Below are 11,648 nucleotides of genomic sequence, written 5' to 3'. Positions count from 1 at the left end.
ATCACGATTCGATTCGATTCAATTCATCGATTCAGTTAGTGATACTAAAACCTGTTTTTTTTTTAGTTGTAACCTTAATTACATGACTGCCAAGATATGCAACACATCAATACTAGGGCTGGGTATCGATACTGATTTCCAAAAATGAATGAATGAATCATTGAATGAATTAATGAACTATTCATACCTTCATTTATTCATTCATTCATTAAATAAAAGATTGATTTTGGGATTCATGAATCGATTCTGAATCATTTGATTCAGAATCGATGAATCGATTTTTTAAACCCAGCCCTAGTGTTCAGTGAACAAGCAGTCCTGTCCTTTTTCCCAGCTCTGACCTCCTTCTCCTTCTCTCCTCCCTGCAGAGGTGGCCGAGGAGCTGTGCAAGACCGCCTCCTCTGGCCACGGCGCGCCACAGCACCCCTGCGGCCACGACACGCCCCTGCTGCCCTCCAAGTGCCGCACCCTGAAGAAGCACACGGAGAACAAGGAGAACATCGAGGACACCGGGACCCACACGCACTCAGGTACCGCTGGTCCACAGCCCGCCCCCCACCCAGCCTGCTACTCTGGAACGAGCCGCGTCCGTCCTGGTTCTGTCCAGTCAGGAACCGCCGTCGTCCAATCAGGTACCGGCCACGCCCGATCTGGACCCACCCTCGTCCAATCAGGTACCGGCCACGCCCGATCTGGACCCACCCTCGTCCAATCAGGTACCGGCCACGCCCGATCTGGACCCACCCTCGTCCAATCAGGTACCGGCCACGCCCGATCTGGACCCACCCTCGTCCAATCAGGTGCAGGCGAGTCCTCTACCACCCTGGCCCGTCGACGTGCCCGTAGGGTGAGGAGACGAGCAGCAGTGTACCTGGCAGACTGACCACCCCCAGGCCAGCATCACGTCACAGGATGGCATCTACACACAACCCTGTCAGTCACCATCCACACAACCCTGTCAGTCACCATCCACACAACCCTGTCAGTCACCATCCACACAACCCTGTCAGTCACCATCCACACAACCCTGTCAGTCACCATCCACACAACCATCCACACAACCATCCACACAACCCTGTCAGTCACCATCCACACAACCCTGTCAGTCACCCTCCACACAACCCTGTCAGTCACCATCCACACAACCCTGTCAGTCACCCTCCACACAACCCTGTCAGTCACCATCCACACAACCCTGTCAGTCACCCTCCACACAACCCTGTCAGTCACCATCCACACAACCCTGTCAGTCACCATCCACACAACCCTGTCAGTCACCATCCACACAACCCTGTCAGTCACCCTCCACACAACCCTGTCAGTCACCCTCCACACAACCCTGTCAGTCACCATCCACACAACCCTGTCAGTCACCCTCCACACAACCCTGTCACCCTCCACACAACCCTGTCAGTCACCATCCACACAACCCTGTCAGTCACCCTCCACACAACCCTGTCAGTCACCCTCCACACAACCCTGTCAGTCACCATCCACACAACCCTGTCAGTCACCATCCACACAACCATCCACACAACCCTGTCAGTCACCCTCCACACAACCCTGTCAGTCACCATCCACACAACCCTGTCAGTCACCCTCCACACAACCCTGTCAGTCACCATCCACCCTGTCAGTCACCCTCCACACAACCCTGTCAGTCATCATCCACTCAACCCTGTCAGTCACCCTCCACACAACCCTGTCAGTCACCATCCACTCAACCCTGTCGGTCACCATCCACACAACCCTGTCAGTCACCCTCCACACAACCCTGTCAGTCACCCTCCACACAACCCTGTCAGTCACCATCCACACAACCCTGTCAGTCACCATCCACACAACCCTGTCAGTCACCATCCACACAACCCTGTCAGTCACCATCCACACAACCCTGTCAGTCACCATCCACACAACCCTGTCAGTCACCATCCACACAACCCTGTCAGTCACCATCCACACAACCCTGTCAGTCACCATCCACACAACCCTGTCAGTCACCATCCACACAACCCTGTCAGTCACCATCCACACAACCCTGTCAGTCACCATCCACACAACCCTGTCAGTCACCCTCCACACAACCCTGTCAGTCACCCTCCACACAACCCTGTCAGTCACCATCCACACAACCCTGTCAGTCACAACCCTGTCAGTCACCATCCACACAACCCTGTCAGTCACCCTCCACACAACCCTAGTCGGGAAGCTAATCAGCCTACCTACCAACTGTCAACTAGCCTGGTCATCCCACATCAGGCTGGGACCAAATCGAGCAGACTACCAAAAAAAAGCTACCACCGCTCATGTGTTGCCTAGTTACCAGTACCACACAGCCCCAACAACACCTCACACCTGTACCGTAGTGACACGTTGAAACCTGCTGACACATCTCGGTGAAGCTTCCTGTTCCACCACTCACCATGTCGCAACACCTTCATAGAACACTACATGATGTCATCCGGCTATCCACCTCCACGGACCAGAGGAGACAGGTTCAAACACACACACACACACACACACACACACACACGCCTGTTGATGTGTGTCCCTCTGTTGTCTGGTGTTTGTATAAATTAATGAATGTGTTTTTTATTTCTCATATCATGCCACTAGTGTGGACTATATGCCACAATTAAACAAAACGTAAAAAATAATAATGAGAGTATTCTATCCTGTCTGCTATCTGACTCACATGTCTTGTTTCTATAATAATAGTGAAAGTAGAAACTCTCAAAGTGCATGAAGTACAATATTTCCCATACATCTCACTTGTACTCACCTCAATAACTCCATTAAAATTGGCTTACCCTACCATTACATAGTATTTGTATAGTTTTGTCTTTAATATCATCTTGTCTATCCCTTTTATCTCATATTCATGTTGTTTGTTTATTGGTTATTATTTGGTTGTTTGTTTCATTTACAAAAAATAATAAAATGTTATTCATGTTGTTTAATGTGGAAAAAATATACTTTTTACTGTTGATTTGCACCCGTCCCTCAAATCATAACGACGGTTACATATTGTAACTAGTTCTATGAGTGGGGCGTAGCCACACAGGGCAAGCTCCTATTGGCTGGTGAAACCTAGCCAGCTATAATTGACTGAGGAAAAAAAAACATACAAGCACCTGTGTTCAACCAGGTCCGGTGCACCACTGTATAAGGGGGCTTCTGTTGCTGCCCCTAACCAACGTTTTCAGCGAGCAGACTGTGGGTTCAGCAAAGTCTTTGCCCTGTGGGGCTCCGCTCCGTAGAGTTACGTATTCCGTAACCGTCGTTCTATTCCGTGGAGCTCCGCCCCACAGGGCTAGCTCCTACCCAGCAAACACACAACGTCAGGGAGACGTTCAGATCATGTCTTAATAACGTCCGTCGGTCCAGAACCCCATTTGTACGTCTGCTGGACCCCTCGATATTCAAACGTCTGGCTTGGACCCCTCTAAGACGTCTGTGGACGTGCAGAACGGGTTCAATATCTGAACGTCTAAAAAAAACTTTAATTCTGGCTCCTAATTGGATGTCTTTGGACGTCCGAAAAAGACATCTAAAAGACGTCTTTTAGACGTGTCTTTGCTCAGTGGGTATTGGCATAAACAGAGTTACATGACCGCACCAAACACTCTTGCTGGATCCAGTAACAACACTGTCCAGCCAGGACACAAGCCAGAGCCCCTACTCGCCACGCTCGGCTAATCTTAGCTCCCCGTTGGCCCACAAGCCACCTACGGCTCGGGATAGGCATGTACCACCCCGGCTCCACGTTGAATCGCTGGCTAGTCATCTTTCTTCTTCTCAGTCTTGAAAATTGAAAATTCCAAAGGAGCAGTTGTGCAGGCGAAGACCATTTATACAGTGGTGCCCCGGACCTGTTTTTTGGTTGTTGTTTTTTTTCTTCAGTCAATTGTAGCTGGCTCGATTTCACAAGCCAATAGGAGCTAGCCCTGTGGGGCGGAGCTCCACGAAATAGAACAGTCTGTTGTCATGAATATGCAACACAACGCAAAACACCAAGATGTCTAAAGGATAAACTGTCTTCATACTGATTTCTAACCAGCACTGCTTCACTTCATTCACAAGGATATGGTCCCTTTCTCTACCACCCTACCTCCCCCCAAGAGCCCTATCCACCCACACACACACACCCACACACACACACACACGAGGTTCAGGAGAGTTACGCAACATTGCAGAGAGGCATTCTGAATAGAGTGCACATGATTTTTTTAATGTTGGAGATGGTGGTCTATTCTACGTATCATACCTCTATCAGACATGTCTCTAAATGTTTCACAAGGTCATCTCAGCATCAGACCTTTAATAGAACTGATCTAATTCCCTACTTTACCTACCATAGATGGACATGATGTTCTACTTCTACACAGCATGTTTCTTCTATGTTTAACGGCTGTAGCTCAGTTGGTAGAGCGGGTCGTTCAGTGATCGAAGGGTCAGCGGTTCGAATCCCAGCTCCGACTGTCCACATGTCGAAGTGTCCTTGAGCAAGACACCTAACCCCAAATTGCTCCCAATGAGCAGGTTAGCACCTTGCATGGCCGCTACCGCCATTGGTGTGTGAATGTGTGTGTGAATGGGTGAATGAGAGGCCATTGTAAAGCGCTTTGAGTGCCGCTAAGGTGGAAAAGCGCTATATAAGTGCAGTACATTTACCATTTACATTTAACCCTTCCTCTCCTGTCTCCAGGTCTGGTCTAAGTTTAACCCTTCCTCTCCTGTCTCCAGGTCTGGTCTAAGTTTTAACCCTTCCTCTCCTGTCTCCAGGTCTGGTCGCCACTCTGCTGGGAGGCGACGGACGGTCGGGCAGCTCGCCGGCGTTACCGCGGAAACAGCGCGACAAATCTCCCAGCAGCCTCCTGGAGGACCCCCAGGACGGCGGCACGTTCACGCGGGACCGCAAGGCGGGCTTCTTCAGCTCCTTCATGAAGAAGAAATCCTCCTCCTCCTCCTCGCCCTCCTCCCAGCTGCAGCAGAGCCTGCCCACCCCGCCCAAGAGGAGCAGCTCGTTCCGGGAGATGGAGACCCAGCAGCCCCACAAGAAGTACGAGCCCGCGGCCGGCTTCGGCTCCGCCACGCCGCTCCCCCCCCCCCCAGGCGGACGGGCTGGGCTTCTCCCCCTCGCACGGGGAGGCCAACCACACCCCGTCTCGCTGCTGTGGCGCCACCTTCGGGCAGAAGCCCTCCTGCTCCTCCTCCTCCGCGGGCCCCGGCTCCGGGGGTGGGCAGGCGGGCGGCGGCAGCAGCTGGGGGGGGCTGGCCGGCTTCTTCACCCCCCGCCTCATCAAGAAGACTCTGGGGTTGCGGACGGGGAAGTCGTCCGGCTCAGACGACGGCGGCGGTGGGGGAGGAGGAGGAGGAGGAGGAGGAGGAGGAGGAGGAGGAGGAGGGGGGCCCAAACCGTTCCCCAGGTCCAACTCCACCTCCTCCATGTCGGCGGGGCTGCCGGACCTGGAGCGCATGGCGCTGACCCTCCCCAGGAACCGTAGCAACAAGCCCCCGCTGGAAAGGACGGCGTCCACCACCTCCCAGCCCGAGAACGGCGCCTGCCTCCCTCCGCCGCGCACCCCCGCTTCCGCCTCCGACACCCTGCTGCGACCCAAGGCCAAGCTGCTGCCCCGGGGGGCGGGGGCGGGGGGAGGGGGGTCCTCGGGGGGGGTGAGGGCGCCCGGGGTGGGGGGGGAGGCGGCGGCGGCGGCGGCGGACTCGGACGGTCACCCCCGGGCCAGGGAGGGGAGGGACGGGGTCGAGGAACGCCAGGGGTGGTCGTCGCCCTCGAAGACGTTAGCGGGGTCGGGGAGGGAGGCGGCCATGGCCGGGCAGGGCCCCCCCCACAACCACAAGGTCCCCGTGCTGATCTCGCCCACGCTGAAGCACGGCCCCGCCGACGTGCACCTGATGGGGGTGGATTCTCAGGGCAACCGCTTCAAACTGCTGTCCTCGGAACACCAGGCCGACCGCGACCGGCCACGCCTGGTCAAGCCTAAATGCGCCCCCCCTCCGCCCCCCACCCTGCGTCTGCTCCAGCAGTCCTACGGCGGGGAGGCTGAGGAGCAGGGCGGGGGGCTGGCGGAGGTCAACGGGGAGGGGGTGAAAGGTCAGCGGTCGGGGCGGGCGGCGGGGGTTGGGACAGGGCGGCCGTCGGTGCCGCCGCCACAAGTGCCTCCCGCGCCTTCCTCCTCCGCCAACAACGCCACCCCCACTAAGCTAGCCAACGGCGCCGCCAACACGGCCCCCACTAAGCTAGCCAACGGCGCCGCCAACGCCGCCCCCGGTGGCTCCAAGGTGGCACTGCGGCGGACGCGGCAGGAGCGCGTGCCCCTGGAGCGCGTGAGCCGCCAGGCCCTGCTGGAGTGCGCCGGGTGCCTGAGCAGCGCGCTCCTCAGCTGCCCCGAACCCTCGGCCAGCAGCCTGGTCCTGGACGCCGGCCACCAGCTGCTGGACTACTGCTCGGGCTACGTGGACTGCATCCCCCAGATGAGGAACAAGTTTGCCTTCCGGGAGGCGGTGGGGAAGCTGGACCTGAGCCTGCAGGAGCTGCGAGCGACTTCCTCTTCCTGTGGGGGAGGGGCTCCGAGTGGCCCCGCCCTGGACAACCTGCACACCTGCATCAAGGAGATCAGCGATGTGGTGCAGAGGTAACCAATCAGAGCCCTCCCCCCATCACCCCTGGACCGTGTCAGACTTTTCCTTCCTGTATTGCCTTTTTTTAATGTTTCTGGTATACGGACAGCATGAGGGACGAGAGGGGAATCTCAATAGTACCTCAGAGAAATCACTACACATTAGTTCAATCTCTTCGTTGTTTACAGTGGACTGTTGGATAGACACCAGTGGAATAACACTGTTGCTCTGACCTCTGTATATATGGTTAAAGATTGAGGAACGCCCAAATACCGTGGTTCATTTTGTGCCAAGAATCTTTTCGGTCCCCCCGATTTCAAATGTGTCCACCTCCTGTTCACTGAATGTGGAGTGAATCAGCTGTGAATGGCTGAGTCAGTCATCCAAGAAACAAGAGTGTGTCTCTCATGTCCATCTTTTCAGTGTGTATTCGAGTTTTTACTTCGGCAACGCCACCAAACAGGAACACAGTATCATGTGTGGGATATGTAGTCTTTTAAATGTTTGTCCAGTTCCCTTTCCCCCTCACAAGACAGAGCCTACAGTTTATCTCCAGAGAGGAGAGCAGCACAGGGTAGCAGCATGTGACGGTGTTTCTCAAAGTGTCCTTCAGGTGTAGATATCTCTGGACAACCTTGGACCCACGTGCCTACGTTCTGCAACATGAGAGCCGACCTGCGGAAGCAGAGTCCTCGACACAAATACTGATCTCTAGTCTCCATACAAACACTGCAGTATGTCTTCAGCACATGAGCGATTTGTACTTTTATTTGGGGTTCAAAAATGCTTTTTTCAGAATGTCTATGAACTTGAATTTTAAATTATTCTTCTTTTTTTTTTTTTATTAAAAGCACAGACTTATTTTGAAAAGGAAAAAAAAAGTTATGTAAATATTTGCTTTATTTCATATCCAGGAAAAAGAAAAGTTTTAAGGTGACATTGTTGTAAAGGAGTGTTTGACTATGAACAGAAGCGGTGGTATTATCAGGACTGAGGCCCAAACCCCCCCTCCCCCCCCCCACCCCCCCTCTGAAACATCCATTTCATATGAATGTATTATTTTTCTCAGTAGTGAAACTTGTTCATCTGCATGAGTCGAATCCGTCTTCCTCTGGAAAGATGGGGCTTCCATCTTGGTTCCCTTTGGTTACACTAATTGGTAATGATTAATACTGCTAATTAATGTGCTCTGTTTTTTGAGCTTTTGTTTCAGGTGCATCAGCAACTGCCTGCTACAGTGTACAATTATAAACATACTCTGATCACACAATTATTCCTTTAACCCATCTAGCTAGCACAAACGCAATTGTATTTTTTTTGATGGATCGGTTATGGTAATTAAATTGTGTGGGGGTTAAATGAGTCAACTTTAGGTTGTAGACTGGATACGGTCTGACGTTGCTCAGCACTGCTCTCAGTAAAAAAAAAGACCTCTTCCCTGGTCCATTAAATTCCTTATTCCACAGATTCTCAGAGCCTGTAGAATGCAGACAGTGTCCCAGTACTCATAGTTCAACTTCCTACTCCAAGAAAACACACCAAGGTCTGAATGGAGCCCCAAAAGTGCCATGAGGAGCATGACAACAACCAGTAATGTTCAGCTGTAGGCCAGGTCCACCACTTCATCTTCAGTATGCGTGCCTCTGGTTGTATTACGGTCCCTGTGACAACCAGGATGTCAGGAAGCCAACTGTTTGTTTTCACTGTGAGCTTCAGATTTAAACTGAATGAGAGATGAGATGGTGAATGAGAGATGAGATGCTGAGTGAGAGATGAGAGATGAGATGCTGAATGAGATGAGATGCTGAATGAGAGATGAGATGCTGAATGAGAGATGAGATGCTGGGTGAGAGATGAGATGCTGAGTGAGAGATGAGATGCTGAATGAGAGATGAGATGCTGAGTGAGAGATGAGATGCTGAGTGAGAGATGAGATGCTGAGTGAGAGATGAGATGCTGAATGAGAGATGAGATGCTGAATGAGAGATGAGATGCTGAATGAGAGATGAGATGCTGAATGAGAGATGAGATGCTGAATGAGAGATGAGATGCTGAATGAGAGATGAGATGCTGGATGAGAGATGAGATGCTGAATGAGAGATGAGATGCTGAATGAGAGATGAGATGCTGAATGAGAGATGAGATTCTGAGTGAGAGATGAGATGCTGAATGAGAGATGAGATGCTGAATGAGAGATGAGATGCTGAATGAGATGAGATGCTGAGTGAGAGATGAGATGCTGAGTGAGAGATGAGATGCTGAGTGAGAGATGAGATGCTGATTGAGAGATGAGATGCTGAATGATGAGATGCTGAGAGATGAGATGAGATGCTGAATGAGAGATGAGATGCTGAATGAGAGATGAGATGCTGAATGGGAGATGAGATGCTGAATGAGAGATGAGATGCTGAATGAGAGATGAGATGCTGAATGAGAGATGAGATGCTGAATGAGATGAGATGCTGAATGAGATGAGATGGTGAATGAGAGATGAGATGCTGAATGAGGGATGAGATGCTGAATGAGAGATGAGATGCTGAATGAGAGATGAGATGCTGAATGAGAGATGAGATGCTGAATGAGAGATGAGATGCTGAATGAGAGATGAGATGCTCAATGAGAGATGAGATGCTGAATGAGAGATGAGATGCTGAATGATAGATGAGATGCTGATTGAGAGATGAGATGCTGGATGAGATGCTGAATGAGAGATGAGATGCTGAATGAGAGATGAGATGCTGAATGAGAGATGAGATGCTGGATGAGAGATGAGATGCTGAATGAGAGATGAGATGCCATTTCCTTAGTTTTCTGCTGAATGCAGCAATCTTTCCCCCATGGTGCCTTTTGTGCAAAAATATAATTTATGTACAGTCCAGTGCACTACTAAGTCACGAATCGGATGAACGGCAATTCGTTTTTTTATCAGAATTGAGATATCCTAAGTGCTTTTATTTTCAGAATTTACTAAATACACATCTACAGTATACATGTCTTCTGAGATTAAAAGCCTAAATGGTCAGACTCAAACTTGGGGGGGGGGGGGGGGGGGGAGTGCAATTTGTCTCGTGTTATATCATTTATCAGTGGTAGTCACTTCAAAAACACCTTCCTCACAATCTACACAACAGTGTTGTCTTTTCCATCAAACAACTCAGACATGAGTTTCTGTGGTGCACACGGCTCTGTTGTACTTTCAACTACTAAACTATCTCCCCCATTCACCATCTGTCTGTGTGCAATTTTTAATGACCCCTTTACTATACCAGTTCCCTTTCATTCCCCGTCACCTTTTCTCCTCTGATTCCTCGTCTCTCCAGAGGTGTCCCTAATGCCCATATAAGGCGTATCCTGAACTAATAACCAGAGGTGTCCCTAATGCCCATATAAGGCGTATCCTGAACTAATGAGCACATTCATAGATCGTCCTGTGAAGGTCCTTGTTTATCAAGGTTAAGTCTGTCCAGGATGATGATGATGCTCCATCATGTTGATCCATTCAGCCAATCCGCTCCAGGCAGATGGGTTAAGCCCTCCCATGCAGCGGTTTATACCGTAGCCTCGCACCCGAGTCCATCTCCCCCTCCACTCACTCACCCTGCTGAATACTAAAACCAGCAACTCACACAACAACTTTCAAGCTTGATAAACTGGCAGCGATATCAAACTTACAGATTTGATCAGAGCTTTCACCAGTCTTTTTTTTTTTTGTTCTTTTTTTTCCACACAGTTGTATTTTATGATGAATCATTTGTGTTCTCTTTATTTATTTTTGCTGTATTTATTTTGTTTTTTATCGTATGTTTTTTTTCGGGGATCCTGAGACGCGTGTTTGAGACCAGAGCAGTAAGGGGAACTTCTAATGAATGCTTCATTATTATACCAAAGGCCACTTCCACATCAGTCATACGAGTGCAATGAGAAAGGAACACTTCATTCTGAGTATGTGAATATAACAGGGAGGAAAATGGCAGAGGTTAACATAATTAACTTTTTTATTGTACAAAATATATATTTTGTGTGTTTTTAATTTAAAGCTCACATATGATATATGACTGTGAAGTTCTCCTTATCAGTGTTAAACTTGATGTAAATAATAAAATAAAATGTTGAACAATACACCATGGTCCTTTATTGCTTGAACAGTATTGCATTTACTGTATAATGAACATGTAGATGAACATGCAAACTCTGAGACCAAACACCATATAAAAGAATGATAGCAAAATTGAGCAATAAGCCCAAACACATAAAGGTGTATTACCCATTTCACTACACCCCTTAACCTAATTAAGTGTTCTCCGTCGTTTTTACTGTCTCCATTACACTCCTTGAATTCAGATTGAAAATACTGTTTTTTCTTCTATTTAATTAGGTGGGCTAGCCCAACTTCTGATATTCCCACTGTTTATTATTATCTTTCTTTCTCTTTCTTTCTTTCTGTTTGTCTATGTCTGTCTGTCTGTCTTTCTTTCTCTCCCCAGATGTTTGGCCCTGAACAGCCTGAATTAGATTGTCATTATGAATATGAATTAAAATGCAACATAGAAATGCAGGTAACAATTGGACGGAGAGATTGACAACCTGACAAATGCCATCTATCGTGCGCTGGCTTACAACTGTAAGGGCAAATCTCTGAAAAGTAGGAATTGAATGGTTGTACTGTAACTCAGCTCTGAAGGAATACTTAGCAAAACACATTCAAGATTCGCCCTTTCAAACCTCGAGTTTCAACGTTTCAAAACATTTTTTCCAACATCTGGGCACCAGTTTTCAGATCACCACTTACATGGTTTCAAACCTGGTTACACGGGAGAATAGTGCCAAATTCTAAACTCTGAAAATGTCTTGGAGAAACACTGAAAAAAAGAGTAACAGTAATGAAGAACGAAAACTACAATACACATTTTTTTTTTTGCCTTTCAAAACTGTGCAAGCCTTTAAAACCTTCAGTATTGCTAAATGTTTTTCAAGCTTTCAAATAATAAGTTTCAACCTTTTTTGTC

The 11,648-nt window shown here is 49.4% G+C and overlaps 1 protein-coding gene across 1 annotated transcript in view; it reads left to right on the top strand.

The window, feature by feature from the left end:
- abl2 (c-abl oncogene 2, non-receptor tyrosine kinase) overlaps positions 1–7,253 on the top strand; it is a 31,897-nt gene extending 24,644 nt beyond the window's left edge. Inside the window, 3 exon segments of the mRNA XM_084459253.1 lie at positions 369–530; positions 4,786–5,104; positions 5,106–7,253. Of these exon segments, the coding sequence (XP_084315379.1) occupies positions 369–530; positions 4,786–5,104; positions 5,106–6,660 (2,036 nt within the window). The 3' untranslated portion in view covers positions 6,661–7,253.
- The last annotated feature ends 4,395 nt before the right edge of the window (positions 7,254–11,648 follow it).

This window comes from Borostomias antarcticus (assembly GCF_949987555.1).
Source record: "Borostomias antarcticus genome assembly, chromosome: 26".
Classification (NCBI taxonomy): domain Eukaryota; kingdom Metazoa; phylum Chordata; class Actinopteri; order Stomiiformes; family Stomiidae; genus Borostomias; species Borostomias antarcticus.
This window is presented reverse-complemented; position numbering and strand designations above follow the sequence as displayed.